We start from the raw sequence: 23,083 nt of genomic DNA, 5'->3' as shown, positions 1-23,083 counted from the left end.
TGGTTTTCCAGTCTTGAGTCTTTTGCCAAATGCCATGGTGCTGGAGGAGGTCACCCCTCCCCAAGTCCTTTTGGCTACCTAGTGAGTCCCTTGAGAGTGACTGAGTGAATAGCAGTGGGAGCTTCTAGACTATATGGATGTCATTGCCACCACGGAAAATGATGGAGCTCAGTGGAATGTGTTGCTTTCCATTCCTTAACCAGGGTATCCTGACACAAGATGAGATCCAAGGGTCAGCACAATTGCACAAACTTTATAGACAGTCATCTTTGTTCTGGATGTCATGGTCCCCAACTAGCTTCATATGAACATTTTTACAAGCTTTGGGACCACTGCAAAGAGTTATTCAATTCAGGATAAAGAACTTTGGGAATCTCCTGTCTCACAAAATCCAAAATGTAAATCAAAGCTACACATATATTTACATAAATTAAAACACAATATAAGGCCTCTTTGGGATATTCTTTATCTCTTCCAGAGTTCCAAACATTACTAATGGTGATCAAGACATATATTTCACTTTCAAATGTACAATGTTGAGCTCATAGGAAGGGCAATTAGTAAAACTGTCATCACCCTACTAGATCTGAGACAGCCTGTTTAATCTGAGTTATAATAATTCCTCAAGATTAAATTGTGCATCCTACAGATTCCTTCATAATAGAATTAGTTTCCTACCTTGAAGAGAATAGAGAAATGAAAGAACACAATTTAATCTTTAGACCTTATAAAAGAGATGGCTAACATTTCTCTGCAATAGCATAGCCAAAATAAGAACTTAAATAATAATCTCATAGCTAGATTCACTTCGCCATCAGCGAAGTATACAGTAAGTAGAAAAAACCTCCCTTTCAGACCAAAGGGAAAGAAAGTTTTAAAGTGAGAATATAATTTTCCTCATGGGCATTGTCTACCTTAGAAAAACTACTACAGAACATGCCTGTGACTATAGACTTGTCGTTCAGGCCACCGAAGATTAGAGATGGGACTTGGGCACTCCCTTGACTTGCATCCTCTGGTCTGCTTTAACACAAACCAGGAGGAAAAGAAAGCTCGGCATCAGAAGCAATGGGTGGCAGGCCTATTAATGGCTGATCTGTACAGTGATCTGCCCTCAAGGAGACCCAACAGGCCAGTCCACTGCAGTGGCTTTCAATGTGGTAAGCCTGGGCTTCAGCAGAAGTCAGCTTGTGAAGAGCCCTGGCAGCTCTGCCAAGAGTTGGATCACTGGAAATGGACCTGCCCTGGAATCGAAGGATGCCCAGGTCAGAGCCACAGATCTTATTGGCTCTAAGCTGAAAAGCCCTTCACTCAGCCCAACTTCCAAAGTGACCACTGCAGCTGAGGGGATGGTCAAGTAGGGTCAGCAACATTGCAGGCAGAACTGTAAATTCCTTGTTAGAGATGCCCCCTGCCTTTACCTGGCCAGCTCTCCTCCCAGGCCAGCTAAGTAATGAAAGTCAACAGAGTGCCTTCCCCTAGGAGGTTCACACCTCCCTTAGGATATACCCCATGTGAAGAGATTGATAGGTCTGGGCCTCTGAATTTACAAGGCCTAAAGCCCACCAGATTATTATCAAGCCCCTTCTATCAGGTTCTATTTGCCTCTCAATCAGAAAAATTACTTGTAGCTTAGACAGCACCTTTCTTAGCTCCTCTAATAATGACTCTGTCCTTTGTTCTAGGCCCTGTCTAGTGCACTTGGGCCTCATTCCTTTGTAATCATAACCTCTACTCTACCACCAATGGCTCTACTCCCAACCTGTGTGTACTGATGGTCCTCTTCCCCACTTAATGCTGTATAATTGTTCAAACTTGGTAAATGCCACTCTTAGGATCATTGGTTACTATCCTCACTCTGTCTTTTATGACCTTGTCTAAATATGATCAGAGTCGGGGAACTTGGAAGGCTTCCATAGCCTTGGCAACTCATGACGACAGCCTAGGATGGTTACTGGCGCCATAAACTAGAGTGTCAATTTGTTGGGTCAACAACAGGAGCCACTGTGTGCTTGCTCCTCATGTGGGATCTCTGTCCTTAATGTGCTGTACATTTTGATTTAATGCTATAACTAGTACTCAAACAGTATGTTTCACTTTGTGTTTCTATGTGGGTGCAAACTGTTGCAATCTTTATACTAAATTGATCTTCTGTATATGTAGAGAATTGAAAATGAATCTTGATGCAAATGGAAGGGAAGAGGGAGCGGGAGAGGGGAGGGTTGCGGGTGGGAGGGAAGTTATGGGAGGGGGAAGCCATTGTAATCCATAAGCTGTACACTGGAAATTTATATTCATTAAATAAAAGCTAAAAAAAATAATAATTCCTCAAATAATTCCTTTTTTAAAGTCCAGTCTAACAACTGAACCCCCAACTGGGTTGATATCTTGTATCAGACCTTAGTCTCTTTTAATCCAAGGCCCCTTGGCCAACTCATACCTCACACTAGTTGAAAAAAATCTTTCCCATTACCTTTTTCTGTACTTAATGGGGAAATAGCTCACCTCCTACTATACAATGACTCATCATATATGAAATCCTCTAGTAATGTAACCCATTTAAATCTGAACTTCAGCCTCTCAAAAAACTTCCTCAAAATTCGGATCACAGATGGAGGTTAATTAATCTGAGCTTTTCCTTTAATATCTTCCAGGAAATTGAAATTAGTTCCTCAAGGTCATTTCCACAGTTTGGATTTCCAAGACAAGAGATAAAAAACTCCACATAGTAAATAAAAATCACATTCGTATACAATAATAAAATCAATGCCTTATCTCATAATCATAAAACCAGACCATGCATCCTTGGTAATAAAACCTACTGAAAAAAACCCAGCATCAGACAGCAGAAGTCTTTCAAGTGCAGTCCCAGCTTTCTGCTGACTTGCACTTGTGACTGCTGGTCTGGTGCTTTGTGCAGGTTTGCAGTGCAGATGCTCAAACCTTCCAAGTAAGCTACGTTTCAATCAAAGATGAAAAATGCTGAGGCCTGCATGCCATTGAATTTGGCTGATGGAAACTGTAGTCTGAAAACCTCATTGGTTTACATGTCACAAACCAACCTGACAACTGAGACAAACAATTCATACTAATTGGGTAAATTATGGTTTGTCCACAGTATGGAGCTGTAGTATCAACCATATATATTTTAATTAGCAAACAACCTGATAGTCTATCAACTGCATACACCTGAATTAGGCAGTATGATTTCAAACTTATTTGGAGCAAAACTCATCTCATCACCCAATGCCTGGGACTGTTTGGAGTTTTAGATTTGCTCCTCCCCCCTTAATTGAGGTTTTAATTATGCTAATCCATTCTGATGCTTTGGTGCATTATGGAACTTTCATGGATGCTCACATAATCTTTGTTAATTTTGCATCAATGGATACCCTTGACTTTAAAGGCAAATTACTTTCAAATTCCATAAAGTGCTCAGCCTTGTTACAATAATGTCACAGAGCCACAGATCAAGACCCATATTAACTAGAGTTGGTATCTGCTTGAAAAGCATACCCCAGTTTCATATTTCAGATGGCTGATTATTTCCCCAGCCCAAAGCTTTGACATTGAACTTCTCCTCTGCTCCAGAAATAGCTTCAACCTGGGACAACTAAGGCCCTTGCTCCAGCAATGGCCATGGGCTGCTTCTACGTCCTGACAAATTTGACAAATTTGCCACAGGCTTTCTTAGTACATTTTATGTTGCTGTAACAGAGTTCCAGAGACTGGGAACTTTAAAAAGAAAAGACAGTTATTTGACTAATGATTCTGGAGCCTGGGATGCTGAATATTGAGAGGTTCCATCTGATGAGGGCCTTTATGTTGCATTATCCCAAAATCCAGGGCAAACACAGGGCAAGAGGGAGCAAGAGATTGAATGTACAGCCTCAACTCCTTATTAATCCATTCATAACAGTGGAGTCCTCAGGAGCTAACTCCTTCCATTAGGTCCTACCAACTAGTACTACCACACTGGGGTTTAAGTTTCTAAGTCACGCTTTGATAGTGGAGACTCTTGTATTTAATTACTCAAATTTGCTGTTTTCTTAGCCCCTGATCTTGGTATATTCTTTGTTTTCTTCCAAAATACACATCCCTGTACTCCTTACAATCTGTGACATTCTAATAATAGACATTATTAATTTCCTCATGGAACAGATTAAGAGCTACTATTAGGTCCTCTGGAGAGAGAACTTCCCACACTCTTGCAACTTCTACTGTGCCCTCTAGTTTTACACAACAACCTCCTGCCCTACATCTCTGACCATGACCACAACAACCTCTTCCCCTTGGTTACAAGAAAATAGCATTAGCCTATACAAATACTTCACTGAACTCTTAGTTCATACCCCCCAAGTGCTGGAACTGCCACCTTGAATTATTGTCATAAAAATATAACTGATGCTTATAAAATACTCTTTTATAGAAAACTTTTATTTAATAAATATGTTTCATAGGTACAGCTTTTAGATTATAGCAGTTCTTCTCCCCATATCCACCCTCGCACCCCCACTCCCATCTCACCTCCTACTCCCTCACCCATCCCATTCTTCATCTAGATTCATTTTTAATTATCTTTATATACAGAAGACAAACTCTATACTAAGTAAAAATTTGAATAGTTTGTACCCACACACAAAGTATAAAGTACTATTGGAAGACTAGTTTTACCATTAATTCTCACAGTACAACTCATTAAGGACAGAGATCCTACATGGGGAGCAACTGCACAGTGACTCCTGTTGTTGATTTAACAATTGACACACTTATTTATGACATCAGTGATCACCCGAGGCTCTTGTCATGAGCTGCCAAGGCTATGGAAGCCTCTCGAGTCCACAAACTCTGACATTATTTAGACAAGGCCATAATCGAAGTGGAAGTTCTCTTCTCCCTTCAGAGAAAGGTACCTCCTTCTTTGATGGTTCCTTCTTTCCACTGGGATCTCACTCACAGAGATCTTTCCTGCAGGTCATTTTTTTTGCGAGAGTGTCTTGGCTTTCAATGCCTGAAATGCTTTCGTGGGCTTTTCAGCCAGAGCTGAATGCCTGAAGGGCTGAATCTGAGGCCAGAGTGCTTTTTAGGGAATTTGTCATTCTATGAGTCTGCTGTGTGGCCTGCTTCCCGTATTGGACCATACTCTCCTTTTTAATTCTATCTATTATTATTAGCAGACACTTGGTCTTATTTATGTGATCCCTTTGACACTTATTCCTATCTTTATGATCAGTTATACACTTAAACTGATCATTTTAACTAGTAAGATGGCATTGGTACCTGCCAACTTAATGGGATTTGGAGTCCCCCATGACAAGCTTTTAGCTTTGCCCTTAGGGGTAAGACCAAGGCAACATGTGCCAAACTGTACTATCAAAGACTCTGGAATTCCCAGATCTATTTTCTTTTTCTTTTTTCTTTTTGACAGGCAGAGTGGACAATGAGAGAGAGAGAGATAGAGAGAAAGGCCTTCCTTTGCCGTTGGTTCACCCTCCAATGGCTGCCGCGGCCGGTGCACTGCGGCCAGTGCACTGCGGCCAGCGTGCCGCGCTGATCCGAAGGCAGGAGCCAGGTGCTTCTCCTGGTCTCCCATGGGATGCAGGGCCCAAGCACTTGGGCCATCCTCCACTGCACTCCCGGGCCACAGCAGAGAGCTGGCCTGGAAGAGAGGCAACCGGGACAGAATCTGGTGCCCCGACCGGGACTAGAACCCAGTGTGCTGGCGCTGCAAGGCGGAGGATTAGCCTAGTGAGCCGCGGTGCCGGCCCAGATCTATTTTCTTGACTAATGCCATTTAATGGGAAACTTGGATATGGGTCAGCTGACAAGGACTCCTTATATTCCTATTTGTTTTCCTCTTTTTTACTCTCATAATAAAAATGTTTTCTATATTATTTAAGGTGATATATAGAATATCTGATAAAAGTTTCCTCTATAATTTGGACCACCAAAATATCACAAATGATGAAACTTTAAACTAATGTGAAAATCAATATGTTGATTTTAATATAGTTTTTAATTTTAAAATAATGTTTTTTAGACCCACTTTTGAGGTTCTGACTAGAGGCTGGTCAGTTCCACTTTTAGAGCAGCTGATTTAAGAACATACCCAGCCAGTTTCCCAACTATTGCTAATTGTGTCAAGGCCAAGTATTAGACAACTAGGAACAGCTCAAAAGACAACTATGCCCCAGATCATGTGAAGTGATTCAAAATTAGCCAACGTGCAAGGAACTCTGGTAACTTGTCCATCCCTACAACTCCAGTTTGCTGTTATCCTGTCTAATTACATCTGCAATAATCTTATGTCCAAATAAGGTCATATTTTGAGGTACTGGGGGATAAAACTTGACCATGTGAATTTGGGGAGGGGGCTACAATACAACCCACGACTGGGAGTATTTATCAAAATCACATACATGACTTTCCTATGACCCATCAATTTCATTCCTGGGTATAGATACCAGAAATGAAGGCATTTGCAGGCCAAAAGATGCACAAAACAAAAATACTTATGAAAAAGTTATTTATGTTAGCCCCAAACTGAAAAAATCCAAAAGCCACAGAGAAATAAATGAATAAATTATGTTACATTAATAAAAACTAATGGATAGTATTAAAGTGAAGTATGCACAAAATTTCACTTCAGTCCAAAAACTAGCCAAATGAGTCAAGAAGGAACTTGAAGGAAACTTTGAGAAATGAAAATGATGTATACCTTGGCTTTGGAAGTGATTATATGAAAGCATATATAAATATATATACAAAAATCATCAAGCTGTACACTTTATCATGTGCAATTTATGCTTTCAAAAGTACCACCTTTTACAAAATTTGTTGTGTAATTTTTCTTGGTATACCTGTGCTTCTTGGAGAGCCAATGAGTAGTCAGCGTTGACTATCTTTCCCCCCTATCTCACTCAGCAGAACACACTGACATTTCCTGTCAGTGACTAGTCAACCAGAACCATATAGAATAGAGATGAGGATATACAACTGACCAAGAAACATTCAACCTTTTTGAACTTAGAGTAAACAAAAGTGACCCAGCGAGACACAGTCACTGAGTCCACTGACTGAGTTCCAGTGGGTTTCTGTGGAGGTAGAAAACCACTCCAGATGCACACTTCTCAGAAGACTTCAGCTCTGAGGGTACTGATCTTCATTATTATCATAGTGCTTGGTAAGTCTGAAATGGTGGCTTTTTTTTTTTTTTTTTAGCAGCAAATGAAGCTGTCTTTCCATAGTAACATGGATACACTTGATTTCCTCAAAGGATGTTTTTTTGATTTGAATAGTAGCAGTGATAAATGTGTGCTTTATAAGCAAAATGCCTGATTTCCATTATACCAATGGTACACTGACTAGCTGATGGTGGAGCCCATGGTAATACTATGGCTTAGGGTTGGAGTGAAACTTAACTTCTGTGACTTGACCAAATGTCCTCCAGTGTTTTGGCATGTAATTTTATTGTCTTATTTGCATTCTTATTTTTTGGATCTTAATATTTTTGAGGCATATTTATTTTTGGTCTCCTTTAAAATCTTTTTAAAGTTTTATTTATTTATTTAAAAGGCAAAGTTATAGAGGCAGAGCCATAGAGAAGTCTTCCATCTGCAGGTTCACTCGCTGCAATGGCCAGGGCTGGGGCTATCTGAAGCCAGAAGTCAGGAGATTCTTCCAGGTCTCCCACATGGTGCAGGGGTCCAAGGACTTGGGCTATCTTCTACTGCTTCCCCAGACCATACAGAGAGCTCGATCAGAAGTGGAGCAGGCAAGATTCGAACTGTCATCCATTTGGGATAACAGAACTGCAGGCAGCAGCTCTACCCGCTACACCACAGCTCAAGCCCCTCTCCTTTAAAGTTTGATATTGCTCCAAATGCTAGTATTTTTAGCATTGAGGTTTGAGAAGGAAACTCTATTCTTATTTGGGCATTTAAAATTCTAAATAGATTGAAGAAATTTATGGTACAATCTGTATCCAAAGCTGAGGATGAAGAGATACAGGAATATTTATCTTATAAAACGTATCATATAAAATGGCAAATAAATCTAAGGCAATGGTTTCTATCTTCCATTAGAGCTTTTTATACAAATGAAATCTTACCTGAAAGCATAAACAAATAGAATATAAATGGATTTGCTAAGTCAAAGCAGGTTTAGACAGCCAAAAGCAAACCTTTGAATCCATCCTTGCAATGATTTCAAAGAAGTGTACACATATCTATGATAGGTCTAGTTAAAAAAGAAGAGAATTAGTTTTCAGAGAGAAAAGATAGAAGTGAATCAAGAATGAGAAAAAGCTGAAAGAAATTAATTAGGAGAGAGGGAGGAACATCTAGGCTGAACTCAAAAGAAAGTGAATAGGTGATTTTTTGACTCACTCATTAAAAACTGGAGAAATATTTAGATGTGATACAGCTTGGGCAGGAAACAGATGGCAGTACAAAGCTGTAATTAGGCCGGCGCCGTGGCTTAACAGGCTAATCCTCCACCTTGCGGCGCCGGCACACCGGGTTCTAGTCCCGGTTGGGGCACCGGATTCTATCCCGGTTGCCCCTCTTCCAGGCCAGCTCTCTGCTATGGCCCAGTAAGGCAGTGGAGGATGGCTCAAGTGCTTGGGCCCTGCACCCGCATGCGAGACCAGGAGAAGCACCTGGCTCCTGGCTTCGGATCAGCATGATGTGCCGGCCGCAGCGGCCATTGGAGGGTGAACCAACGGCAAAAGGAAGACCTTCCTCTCTGTCTCTCTCTCACTATCCACTCTGCCTGTCCAAAAAAAAAAAAAAAAAAAAAAAAGCTGTAATTAAAGAAAGCTTAATAAAAAATGGGGCTATTGACCTTATTACATATTTAAAGGAGAAAATTCATATGATCTACTTGCATATTTGATAAGATTAAACACTTGTTTATGATAAAAATTTCTAAACAGTTGCACAATAATTTATTAAAAAGTTTTCATTCTTATTTTCTCCTTCCATATAAGCCTCAATTGTGTAAAAATAGCAAATAAGAAAATAGAATCACTTTCCAATTCCTTAATCTACTTTGAGTTGAAATTTTTAAAAATGTGGAAGTTCTATAAATAATCTACAAAGAGGAACCATTCTTCTTGTCATTTCCATGAACTTGGAGGTCAATGATTACCTAAAAAGGAGTGTTTCGCTGGGGTTTTGTCTTCTTTAAGATTGCTGTTTATTAACTTAGCGAGAAAATCTTTGAGAAGAAGATACAGGGGCTAGAGTACAAGTGAAGGAACGAGATTTTAGTAGGGAGCGAGACTGTTTCATTTTAATAGGGAAAGAAGACTAAGGTGGCCAAAGTAAGTTTAAGGATTGGTGATGAGAAGTAGAGAGAGTTCTTTCTCAAAGCATTTGAAGTAAAGTCATTCAAAAACTAATAGAGTACTTGAAATGTAATGTATTGGAGTGAAATGGATATTTTGAGATTCCATGACTGTTTATAGCCCTTGTTTCTTCTGGTGAGAAACAGTGTATTTATTGAACTCTTTCTTTAGTGCAGGGTTGAACTTATGATCATTAAGTGAAGTGAAAATAGATCTTTGTAAAAATTAAGAGTGGGAATAGGAGAGGGAGGAGGAAGAAGTAGTTTGGAGTGTGTGGGGGGAGAGAAGGGTAGGAAGTATCATGTTCCTAAATGTTTATGAAATATAAGAAACTTGTGTAACAAATAAAATTTTTTTATAAAAGTAGTGACGGAAGGAGAAAGGGCAAATTAAGGAACATGATAGTGAAATAACCATTACATATTTGGGAGAGAAAGTATATTATAGAAATGTAGGTAGAACTTCATTCTTCTTTTTTTTTTTTAAAGATTTATTTATTTTTATTTGAAAGAGTTAACAGAAAGAGGAGAGGCAGAGAGAGAGAGAGTGAGAGAGAGAGAGAGAGGTCTTCCATCCAATGGTTCATTCCCCAATTGGCCTCAATGGTCAGAGCTGCACCAATCCGAAGCCCAGAGCCAGGAGCTTCTTCCGGGTCTTCAACATGGATGCAGGGGCCCAAGGAGTTGGGCCATCCTCTACTGCTTTCCCAGGCCGTAGCAGAGAGCTGGATTGGAAGTGGAGCAGCTGAGACTAGAACCAACGCCCATATGGGATGCTGGCACCTCAGGCCAGGGTGTTAACCTGCTGTGCCACAGCGCTGCCCCCCTGCTTTATTTTATTTTATTTTATTTTATTTTATTTTATTTTATTTTATTTTATTTTATTTTATTTGAAAGAGAGAGTTACAGAGAGAGGTAGAGACAGAGGTCCTCCATCTGATTGTTCACTCCCCAGATGGCTACAACTGCCGGAGCTATGCCAATCCGAAGCCAGGAGCTTCCTCCGGGTCTCCCACATGGGTGCATTGGCCCAAGGACTGGTCCATCTTCCACTGCTTTCCCAGGCCACAGCAGAGAGCCAAATCCGAAGAGGAGCAGCTGGGTCTGCAACCATCACCCTTATGGGATGCCGGCGCCCCAGGCCAGGGCTTTAACCCGCTCTGTTACAGAGCTGGTCCTGAACTTCATTCTTCACTTGTATTGTGTAGAAAATCATCATTCTATGTAGACTAATACATGTGGAAGAAAATACATTTTTCTTCTAAAGTTAAAATATCAGTGCATATTTTCCTTTACTTCAGAATGTTTAAAATCTAGATGAAAGCACCAAGATTATTCACACCATTAACAGTATATTTCCTCAAATAAAAAATGAAATTGTGACAGTTCTTGAAACTTAAATAGTATTTTGCAAGCTTTTAAAATTTTTTAACTTTCTTGATGGTCCAGCACATAGCCAACCATGGTAAAAGTACAGTAAAAGTATAGCAGTCAAAAAAAATGTGTATTCTTTATGTTGCTTATATTGTTCCATAAATATCTATTATGTCATGAAAATTGATGTTGTTTCATGAATTCTGTGAGTGATCTGTCCCCTTTCTTGATAGTATCATTTAAAGTACAAAATTCTATTTTTTTTCTTTTTGACAGGCAGAGTGGATAGTGAGAGAGAGAGAGATAGAGAGAAAAGTATTCCTTTTTGCCGTTGGTTCACCCTCCAATGGCCGCTGCGGTAGGCGCGCTGCGGCCAGCGCACCGCGCTGATCCGAAGCCAGGAGCCAGGTGCTTCTCCTGGTCTCCCATGGGGTACAGGGCCCAAGCACTTGGGCCATCCTCCACTGCACTCCCGGGCCACAGCAGAGAGCTGGCCTGGAAGAGGGGCAACCGGGCAAAATTCTCAATTTTAATGAAGCACAATTTATTCTTTTCTTGCTTGTGTTTTGGTACATTGTATTTTTTAAAAATTAAAAAAAAAATTTTATTTGACAGATAGACAGTGAGAGAGACAGAGACAAAGGTCTTCCTTCCATTGGTTCACCTCCAAATGGCCACTACGGCCGGCGCTGTGACGATCTGAAGCCAGGAGCCAGGTGCTTCCTCCTGATCTTCCATGCAGGTGCAGGTGCCCAAGCACTTGGGCCATCCTTCACTGCCTTCCCAGGCCACAGCAGAGAGCTGGACTGGAAGAGGAGCAACCGGGACTAGAACCTGGGCCCATATGGGAAGGCGGCGCTGCAGGTGGAGGATTAACCAAGTGAGCCACGGTGCCGGCCCCAGTACATTGTATTTTAGAAGACAGCCCAATCAAAGTCATGAAGATTTATTCATCTTTACTTAGGAGACTTTTGTACTTCTAGTGTCTACATTTAGGTACTGTATATTAATGATTTTTAGTTATTTTTTGGAGTATACTTTCATTCATTGCCATATGGATGTACAGTTGTTCTGGGTTTGTTGAAAAGACTACTCTTTTTTTCCTTGAATGATCTTGACAGTTGTGTTGCAAATCAGTTCATCATAGATACATTGTTTATACATGGACTCCCAATTCTAGTCCATTGATTTGTAAGTCCATTCTTATGTCTGATAAATGTAGTAAGACCTGAACTAAGCAAACGTGAGTCCTCCAACTTTGTTCTTTTTTTAAAAAATATATTGTGTTAATTACTTAGAGCTGCTTCCATTTGACAAGCAACTTGTCAATCTTTTTTTTTTTTGCAAATATTTGACTAGAATTTTGATAAAGATTATGTCAAACCTATAGATCAATTTGTGGAACATTGATATCTTCCAGTATTAAGACTTCTGAATGTGGATGCCTTTCCATTTGGTTAGGTCTTCGTTGATTTCTTTCAACGTTGTTTTCTAATTTCAGAATATGTTTCATGCTTCTTTTTCACACATTAACACTAAATATTTATTTTTTTCTGCTATGATAAATGAAATGATTTTCTTAATTTCATTTTGCCTTGTTCATTGCAAGAATAGATAAGCAAGGTTTTGCTTATTAGTCGTCTCATATCCTGCAAGCTTGTTGGACTTGTGTGTTAGTTGAAATGTTTTTAATATGCTCCTCAGGGGTTTCTATGTATCAGCCATGCCACCTGCAGAAAGAGCTTTACTTCTTCCTTTCTGACCTGGATTGCCTTTGAATTCTTTTTATTACTAATTTGTTTTATATAGAACATCCAGCATAGTACTCAATACAATGATTAGAACAGACATCATTTGAGGATGATTTAAGAAGGAAAGATTTGATTATGAGAGATGTTAGGTGTGGATGATTCCTAGATGTTCTTTATCAGGTTGATGAATTCCTTCCATCCCTCCTTTCTGCCTTTTTTTTATTTTAATTTTTGCAAAATATAATTTCAAACCACTCTATAATAATAGATTTAATGCACTAACCATAATAATCAACAAGTAAAAAAGTAGAAAGACCACTGTTCCACAGGAGTAGAAACGGGCTAAAACAACAATCAAATCACAAAACGTCCATTTCATTCTTATACATTTTTTGTATTCTATATTAACTACCTCTGAACAGGGGGAACATTTGGCATTTGTCTTTTGGGGACTGGCTTTTTTTCACTGAGCATGATGGTTTCCAGTTGCATCTATTTTGCTGCAAAGACAGGATTTCATTCATTTTTATGGGTGAGTAGTATTCCATAGTATATTTCTACTCCACTTTCTTTATCCAGTCATCAATTGATGGACATCTGGGTTGATACCATATCCTAGCTATTATGAATTGAGCTGAAATAAGCATGGGGGTACAAATAATTTTTTCATATGCTGATTTCATTTTATTCAGGTAAATTCCCTGGAGTGGGATGGCCGGGTCATATAATATATCTATCTTCAGGTTTCTGAGTAGTCTCCATGCTGTCTTCCATAATGGTTGTACTAATTAACTGTCCCACCAACAGTATATTGGTGTCCCTTCTTTATCCATCACTGCTTAACAAAAATTCAGGTTTCTTCCATATTTTGACTGCTGTAAAATGCTAACATGAGAGTATAGAACTTCAATCTATTGATTTCAATTCATTTGAATATATACCCAGAAATAGGTTTACAATTTTCTATTTCTAGTTTTTAAGAAACTTCCATAGTATTTTCTAAAATGGTTATAACAGTGCATATTCCCAGGTAGTGTACAATAATTTCTTTTTCTCCATGTCCTTGCCAACTCTTGTTATCATTTGTCTTTTGACGATAGCCATTCTAACACATGTGAGCCAATCTTTCACTATGGTTTGACTTTGCATTTTCCTGGTGACTGGAGATGTTGAGCATTTTTAAAAATATGTCTGCTGGCCACTTAAGGGTATCTCTTCTTTTGTAAGATGTCTGTTTGTATCTTTTGTTCATTGTTTCATCTGTTTATTTGTTTTCTGCTATTAAGGTGTTTGAGTTCCTTATTATCTTGGATATTGTCCCTCTCTCATTTATTTGAATGAGAGAGAGTGAGAGAGAGGGAGAGTGAGAGAGAAAGAAATAGGCCTTGGTCTCTGTGTAAGACCACGGGAGTGGACATGCACGTGCTTTCACAGCATGTCTGTGGAGTGTGAACATTGTCTTCAGCCTGACAGAGTGCCTGATGCAACATCCCTATTCCACACCTGGGTAATCTTATCTTAGGAATCTTCTTGCAATGAGCACCCTACATGAGATGGAATTTAACTGCTCAACCTGTGCCTATGTGAATATGGTGAAAAGACACCGCAGCTGATGTTGAGCCAGACAGACACAATGGGGAAAGGCCCAGGTGGCTAATTTAACATCACAATGGTGGGCAAGCTTTGGTCCCACAGGGGAGTACAAGAGTGATGCTGGGACTTGCGCCCTGGCAACACAGAGTCCAGAGCTACAAGACACATAGGGGGATTTTCCTGGTTCCACTGGGGCTTTTTGTATTGGTTGCTGCTGGCCCTGAGCCCAGGAAACGAGGGCAACTCCATGAGATCATGCAGAGCCGAAAGCATGGCTCTGGGGCTTGTGGTCAGCAATTCTGCAGATAGCAGATGCAGAAGGACCTTCCCCCCTGTGATGTGGACTGGCAGTGGCCAGTGCTGTCTACTGGCCCATGAGATAGCATGAAATTCGGCAGTGGCTGTGCTGTAGCATCTGTGGTCTGGGACTTGGGGATGAGGGGAAATGTTGGTCCCTTTTTAGGGGCAAAGTAGTTGCTTGGACCTCATTCAGCTTTCCAGACTAGATTTAACACTAACGAGGACTACGGCATTCTCTCGTAGTTGCAGCTCCCAGTTTTCATCAGCAAGGAAGGAGGGTGGGGGTGGGTCCCTGAGCTTTACTGCTTACCTTTTCTGGACAAAGTGGAGTTCCCTGGTTGAGGGGTCAGCATAGGAGCTATAGTGTGCATGTTTCTGTCTCTATGCTGCCTTTTTTTTTTTTTTTTTTGGAGTGTCTGTGCTGTTTAGGGTTCTGTCTTTTTTTTCCTGAGGTTTTCCCTCAATCTCCTGGAAACATGGTCCATCCTTTGTTTTACTAGATCTCTGTGGCAGAGGTGAGTGCAGGGCCTCCCTGTTCAGCCATCTTGGATTCTACCATGGGTTTTATCTTGAGCATTGTGAATGATATGTTATAGAAGCCCTAATTCTGCTACATTTTTCTGAAGAGAACTGATTTGCTTTGAATTGGGGATTTCCTTTCTCTGGATCTCTCTCTGCTAAAATTTACTCTCTAACTTCACAGTGGCTTATGTTTCTTTACGCTTTATCCCCTGGCTCTTCAAGGCTATAAGGCTATTGCTTTCCTGTTACATTTTTAAAAATTTTGTTTATTTATTTATTTATTTTGACAGGCAGAGTGGACAGTGAGAGAGAGAGAGAGAGAGAGAGAGAGAGAGAGAGAGAAAGGTCTTCCTTTTCCGTTGGTTCATCCCCCAATAGCAACTGCGGCTAGCGTGCTGCAGCCGGCACACTGCGCTGATCCGAAGCCAGGAGCCAGGTGCTTCTCCTGGTCTCCCATGTGGGTGCAGGGCCCAAGGACTTGGGCCATCCTCCATTGCACTCCTGGTCCACAGCAGAGAGCTGGACTGGAAGAGGAACAACTGGAACAGACTCCGACACCCTGACCAGGACTAGAACCGCAGGCGGAGGATTAGCCTAGTGAGCGTGGCACTGGCCTTTCCTGTTACATTTTATGTAGTTCACCTGATGCAGATGTGGCCTGACTGCTAACAAAGGCTTTACAGGTGAAAACACTCAATGCCATTCCTTTTTCTACTTGTTGAGTTCCCATCTTTATCTACTTTTGGTCGTCCCTCCTCTTGGTACATAAAGGTTGCTGTTGTTCATAGGTTTTCCGGAGATTACAATTGGTATTTATAGAAGCGCTGTTGTTTGAAAGCTTCCTGACATTAAAAGCAGAACCCTAGAAAGTCATTGAAAATGAAGTGCTCTGTAACTAAATTTTAATCAAAACACACTTTTTTAGGGATGTGGAAATACAGTCTTTGGAAAAATAATCTCAATTATTTATATAACTAAATCTTCCTCCTTTTCTCTCATCCTCCAAATTTCGCTTGTCACTGTGATTTTCTAGGTAAGATGAGTAGAGAATAACTTATCCAAGCTTATGTAGCCTTCTGTGAGAGCATATTTTTATTGTCTTACGTTAAAAAAATTACTCTTTTATGCCTTAAGCTTTAACAATGTATTTTATGTACCACATTAAATCAACTATAACACATAACTTTGTGAGGGGAACCCCCACATTATTGAGGGACTCTGTGGTTGCTCTTTCGTGTGGGTGAGAAGTTATGGTGGGAACCGTGGCCACTGAAGTTCTGTGAGGTCTTCTCCTTTCATAAGAGTGAGAGGGTGACTAATAGAAGGTGCATGAGATGATCTTTTAAAATATTTCTTTCACTTTAAATTATCTGTCTATTTGAAAGACTGAAACAGACCAGATGGGAGAGCTCTTCTATCCGCTGGTTCACTCCTCAACTGTTTACAATAGTTGGACTGTGACGGGCCAAAGCCAGGAACTCACATCTCAGCATCTCCCATGTGGGTGGCAGGAATCCAAGCACTTGAACATCACCTGCTGCTTCTGAGGGTGTACAAAAGAAAGATGGAATTACAAGTTGAAGTGGTTCTTGAACTTACACAATCCAATTTGGAATGTGAACATCATCTTTTTGTAAAAAAGAGATGTATTTATTTACTTGAAAGTCAGAGTTACAGAGAGGGAAGGGGAGACACACAGACAGGCACACATACACACAAAGAGAGAGAGAGAGAGAGAGAGAGAGAGAGAGAGAGAGAGAGAGAGAGATCATCCATCCACTGGCTTATTCCCTAGTTAGCCACAATGGCCAAGGCTGGGCCAAGTTGAAGCTATGAGCCAGGAGCTTCCTTCAGGTCTCCCATGTGGGTGGCAGAGGACCAATTACTTTGGCCATCTTTTGCTGCTTTCCCAAGCCTTCAGTCCAGAGCTGGATAGGAAGTGGAACAGCTGGAACACAAATGGGCACCCATATGGGATGCCAGAGTCACAGAGGTGGCAGCTTTAGCAGCTTTGTCACAATATTGGCCCCTGGACATAATCTTAACTGCTTTGCCAAATTCCTGCCACCATCTGACCTTATAGTTGCTTGTTTTCTCTTTTCTTTGTAGCTTCAGAGTGGAAGCCTGTGATTATGTGGTTTTGTATGAGTAACGATTTGGGTATAGAAGCTTGGTGAAAGATCATGTTTTCCTTTATAGTGTCTGACCTGAGTTTTCATTCACTGTTGTGGACTAAATTTTTGGGTTCCTCCCCACAACTCTCATTTCATATGGTGAAACTGTAATCTCTGATATGATTGTATTTGTAGATGGAGTTCTACCTTGTCTATGGAGCTCTCATAAATAAGCATGGTGCCCTTATAAGTAGAGAATTGATAGAGTTTGCTCTCTCTCTCTCTCTCTCTGTGTGTGTGTGTGTGTGTGTTTGTGTGTCTCCCTCTCTCACTCGCGTGAGTATACAGTGAGAAAGCAGCTGTATATAACTCAGGATTTTGACCCTCCCCAGATGCCAGACCTTGTTGGTGCCTTGACCTTGGACTTGTTGACTGCCAGAAATAAATACTTGTTTACTTAAGTCACTTACATATTTGTGGTTTAAGCCTTTATGTTTATGGTATTTTGTTATAGTGGCTTTAAGTCATTAAGATGCTAACTTTCTTTTGATTTGGTTATGTAGGGCAAGCCATATCCTCATGAGTTGTCCTATCTTACCCCTAAGAACACAGATTTATTTAACTTTTGCCACAAATCCTCCAGGTCAGTGTCTCTTGGTTGCTATTCTAGACTTTCTATTTTTGAGGTATTCATATCCACTGTTGAGTGCTGTCACTTTGGGACTAGCTTTGTGGCATACTGGTTGAAATCACCACCTGCAACACTGGCATCCCATATAGGCACCGGTTCGAGTACTGGATGCTTCATTTCTGATCTAGCTCCCTGCTAATGATCTGGGAAAACAGAAGAGGATGGCCCAAGTGCCTGAGCCCCTGTACCACATGAGAGACCAGAATGAAGCTCCTGCTTTAGCCTGTCCCAACCCTGACCGTTGCAGACACTTGGGGAGTGAACCTATGGATGGGAGTTCTCTCTCTCTCTCCCCCTTTGACTGTCCCTTTGTTTTTCTCTCTCTGTAATTCTGCCTTTCAAATACCAAATACACTTTCAAATACACTTTGTGCTATTACAGAATCCTATCATGTATAGTGTTATCAGGGAGAACTTCCATAAGAACTTCTCTCAATCCTGATATACAAAAGATAGCCTCCATTTAGCTTCTCAGGGACACCAGTGCCTTCTCCCTCCCTGGGCAATGCTTTGTTCTTTATTAATTTATTATTGACCTAGTCAAGGAAATGTTTTCTTGAACTTCTGGAAACACATAGCTTCTAGTTTTTTTGGGTTCTTTCCATTCTGGTAAATTGTCATATTGGGTAAAAAGCGCAAGTCCCAACTATCTACCGCCATGAGAAACACACTTTACAAAATACAGATGGATTAGAAGCAGGCAAAAATCATACCATGCTAAAACCAAGCAAAAGAAAGAGGTAGTGGCTATATCACCATCAGTCAAAGTAGATTTCAAGATCAGAAAATATTAACAGAGGCAAATAATACTCCTTATTCATAAAGAGATTAATCTACCAAGAGGACCTAATATTTGTAATCATTTACACCTCTAATAACCAAGCTCCTAAAATGAAATTAAAATCTATAGACCTGCTCAGGTCTGTGAATTGACTGATCGACTATGACTCTGTTTTGATAAATCAAGTTAGACTTCTGTTCATTTGACCTAGAATTCTCTGCTTATGCAAGTCAAGTGAAGTTTAGTGGATTGTTGGCTGTTTCACTTCTAGGAACACCATGGCCAACTAGCTAGAACCACATCTTTACATAAGATAGAATGTTCTGGTTATGCTTTAACTCCACTGTCCCCTGCAATGGCCACAGTCATCTCATCGTGATTGTCACCCATTTGGCTGTTGCCAGCTTTGTATCAAATAATTTCCTTTCAACTTAAGGATCCAAACTTTGTCTGTGGTTCTCACAGAGATTTCACACCTATATACGGAGAAGCAACCACAGAGATCTTCAAGCATGTGGAGTTCGCCTCGCTAACTTATATCTCATAGTTGTTAAAATGCATCCAGGGTAGGTGGACAGAGTTTATCTGATAAATTCAATTAACATTCAGCCTCCTTCAACCTTTGGATACTTTCTTGTTAATGGCCCCATATCATAAATTAGCCTGATCCAACTTTATATTCCTGTTGTCATTGTCCCACATCCTTGGGATCCATTTTCATACATATTTTCCAGACTTACACTGATATGCACTGGAAAAATCACATAGTTCTTTTGGTATGTAGTATACATCCTGTTGGTATGTAGTATGCATCCTGTTGGGACTTGAATCTAGCTATTGGTCTAGAAGCAAAGAGGAGTGGGGGCAGGGGAGAGACCTGAGAGGAAAAGACAGTGTATATCAAGGCTGATACCTTAAGAGAAGCCTTTAAAGTTTCTTTAAGCAAAGCAGGGCTAACCTGTTCAGACAGTGGTGGAAGAGCTGCCCCTATGCACAAAAAGCCTCAACAGAAGTTAGGAATTTGATGGTCTCAGCTTCATTGAAAATGCTGACAGATTTTTCAATGAAATTGCAGATAGAATACAAATGAAATGAAATTGTTGGAGCCTCCAAATTCTACTGGCACAAGGCATGCTCAGAAAACCACTTAGCTGCAAATATGTTACTATCCAAGAAAAAGGCAGGGCTGACTCAAAAGGCAGAACCAAGAGGTCCAGTACATGAGCTGAGAGCTGTGGAGAATAACTTGAATAGGAATAGGACTGAGCCTTATTCAAGGAGCTCCTGATATTTTCCTGAATGGATTTCATAACTGCCATAGATCAGTGACTCCTGAGTATCTCCTAGTCACTCCTCAACCCCTCCACTCTCATTAAACACAAAAGAACAAACAACTTGTTTTATCATTTCAGCGCCAAACTATCATAATTCCTAATGTTGAAATATGGAATCAAAGTTCCCTAACCAGTTGAACAGTGATGAAAATTCTTAATTATTGTGAATTTGACTTTCCCAATACTAGATTATTATCTTCATTCATCAGAGAGAACATGATGGTGTATTATTTGGCATATTTAAAAATAATCTTAAATGTTAACTAGAGTGTGGAGAAATATTATCAGAGAAAATGAAAACAAAAAGTGAGTTACCAATCCATTTCTCTCTAGCTCTCAACCTGAATAATTGGCCTTCTGGTTTTCAAACATGACATATTTGTTCTTATAGCAGAATTTAGTTTATATTGGGGATCAATATTTGATTTAAATATCTGGAACTATCTTACAGAGTTGCCAAATAATTGTTGACATTTCTAGAGACATACTACTGTACACCAGGGAAACAACCATAGGAAAGAAATCACTTAGATGAAACCTGTGCTGTGCCTGAAATGAGTTGATAGATATAAGCCCTTGGAAATAAGATATAATCCCTGGAAATGAATTGCAATCACCATCATCCTTCTTTTTTGTTAAAGATTTTATTTTGAAAGTCAGTTACAGGAGAGTGGTGGGGTAGGAGGAGAGAAAGAGAGAGAGAATCTTTTATCTGCTGGTTCACTCCCTAGATGCCCACAATGCCCAAGGCTGGGCCGGGCTGAAACCAGGAGCCATGGGCTTCATCTGGGTCTCCCATGTGGGTAGCATGAACTCAAGCACTTGGATCATCTTCTGCTGCTTTCCCCAGGCCATTAGTAGGGAGCTGGATTGGAAGTGGCACAGACAGGACACAAATCAGCACCTAAATGGGATGCTATTTTCATAGGTGGCCTTGTTACCCATTATGCCACAATGCCAAACCCCCATCATTCTTATGAATAAGAAATAATTACTGGGGCTGGTGCTATGGCATACTAGGTAAAGCCTCCTGCAGTGCTGGCATCCCATATGGGTAGTGGTTTGCGTCCTGGCTGCTCTACTTCTGATCCAGCTCTCTGCTATGACCTGGGAAAACAGTAGAAGGTGGTCCAGGTCCTTGGGCCCCTGTACCCACATAGGAGACATGGAAAAAGCTCCTGGCTTCTGGCTTTGGATTGGCTCAGCTCTGGCCATTGTGGCCATCTGGGGGAATGAACTGGTGGGTGGAAGACTTCTCTCTCTCTCTCTCTCTCTCTCTCTCTCTCTCTTTTTTTTTGACAGGCAGAGTTAGACAGTGAGAGAGAGACAGAGAGAAAGATCTTCCTTTTTCCATTGGTTCACCCCCCAAATGGCCACCACGAATGGCGTGCTGCGCCAATCCAAAGCCAGGAGCCAGGTGCTTCCTCCTGGTCTCCCATGCAGGTGCAGGGCCCAAGCACTTGGGCCATCCTCCACTGCCTTCCTGGGCCACAGCAGAGAGCTGGACTGGAAGAGGAGCAACTGGGACTAGAACCCGGGGTGCCGGCACCGCAGGAGAAGGATTAGCCAAGTGAGCTGAGGCGCCAGCCTTCTCTCTCTCTCTCTGCCTCTGTAACTCTGCCATTCAAATAAATAAATAAATCTTACTGGCAGCTCTGCCAAGAGTTGGATCACTGGAAATGGACCTGCCCTGGAGTCGAAGGATGCCCCGGTCAGAGCCACAGATCTTATTGGCTCTAAGCTGAAAAGCCCTTCACTCAGCCCAACTTCCAAAGTGACCACTGCAGCTGAGGGTGTGGTCAAGTAGGGTCAAAAACATTGCAGGCAGAACTGTACATTTCCTGTTAGAGATGCCCCCTGCCTTTACCTGGCCAGCTCTCCTCCCAGGCCAGCCAAGTAATGAAAGTCAACAGAGTGCCTTCCCCTAGGAGGTTCACACCTCCCTTAGGATATACCCCATGTGAAGAGATAGATAGGTCTGGGCCTCTTAACTTACAAGGCCTAAAGCCCACCAGATTATTATCAAGCCCCTTCTATCAGGTTCTATTTGCTTCTCAATCAGAAAACTTAATTGTAGCTTAGACAGCACTTTTCTTAGCTCCTCTAATAATGACTCTGTCCTTTGTTCTAGACCCTGTCTAGCGTACTTGGGCCTCATTCCTTTGTAATCATAACCTCTACTCTACCACCAATGGCTCTACTCCCAACCTGTGTGTACCGATGGTCCTCTTCCCCACTTAATGCTGTATAATTGTTCAAACCTGGTAAATGCCACTCTTAGGATCCTTGGTTACTATCCTCACCCTGTCTTTTATGACCTTGTCTAAATATGATCAGAGTCGGCAAACTTGGAAGGCTTCCATAGCCTTGGCAACTCATGACGACAGCCTAGGGTGGTTACTCTCGCCATAAACTAGAGTGTCAATTTGTTGGGTCAACAACAGGAGCCACTGTGCACTTGCTCCTCATGTGGGATCTCTGTCCTTAATGTGCTGTACATTTTGATTTGATGCTATAACTAGTACTCAAACAGTATGTTTCACTTTGTGTGTCTATGTGAGTGCAAACTGTTGAAACCTTTATACTAAATTGATCTTCTGTATATAAAGAGAATTGAAAATGAATCTTGATGCAAATGGAAGGGGAGAGGGAGCGGGAGAGGGGAGGGTTGCGGGTGGGAGGGAAGTTATGGGAGGGGGAAGCCACTGTAATCCATAAGCTGTACACTGGAAATTTATATTCATTAAATAAAAGTTAAAAAAAAAGAATAAAAAAAAGAATAAAAAAAACAAGTTACAAAAAAATAGAAATAATTATTAATTATAAAATTATGCTTCATTTTTATTTTTGAAAATACAGGCAGAAATTTAAAGTTGAGATTTACAGAACTTTTCACCCCACAGTTGCAGAACACACATTCTTCTCATCAGTGCATGGAACTTTCTTGAGGATAGACCACATGCTAGGCCATAAAACAAGTTTCAGCAAATTAAAAAAATTAAAATCATACATATCAAACATATCAAATTACCAGAGGAGAACACTGGGAAACTGTTGGTATGAATGTAAACTGGCCCAGCCACTGTGGAAGACAGTATGGAGATACATCAAGAATCTGAATGTAGACCTACCATATGACTCAGCCATTCTACTCTTGGGAATTTATTCAAGTGAAAAGAAATCAGCATAGGAAAGAGTGATCTGCACCCCCATGTATATAGCAGCTCATTTCACAATAGCTAAGATATGGAATCACCCCAGATGTCTATCAACTG

The 23,083-nt window shown here is 40.8% G+C and overlaps 1 protein-coding gene across 1 annotated transcript in view; it reads left to right on the top strand.

Annotated features, from left to right (window-relative positions):
• Positions 1-7,019: 7,019 nt before the first annotated feature.
• The window catches only part of LOC133748128 (cell surface glycoprotein CD200 receptor 2-like), a 33,654-nt gene continuing 17,590 nt past the window's right edge, over positions 7,020-23,083 (top strand). Inside the window, exon 1 of the mRNA XM_062176712.1 lies at positions 7,020-7,183. Within this exon, the coding sequence (XP_062032696.1) occupies positions 7,120-7,183 (64 nt within the window). The 5' untranslated portion in view covers positions 7,020-7,119. The remainder of the gene's footprint in view (positions 7,184-23,083) is intronic.

This window comes from Lepus europaeus, chromosome 2, assembly GCF_033115175.1.
Source record: "Lepus europaeus isolate LE1 chromosome 2, mLepTim1.pri, whole genome shotgun sequence".
Lineage (NCBI taxonomy): Eukaryota > Metazoa > Chordata > Mammalia > Lagomorpha > Leporidae > Lepus > Lepus europaeus.
Note: the sequence above shows the minus strand (reverse complement) of the source record. Positions and strands in the feature narration are given on the sequence as shown.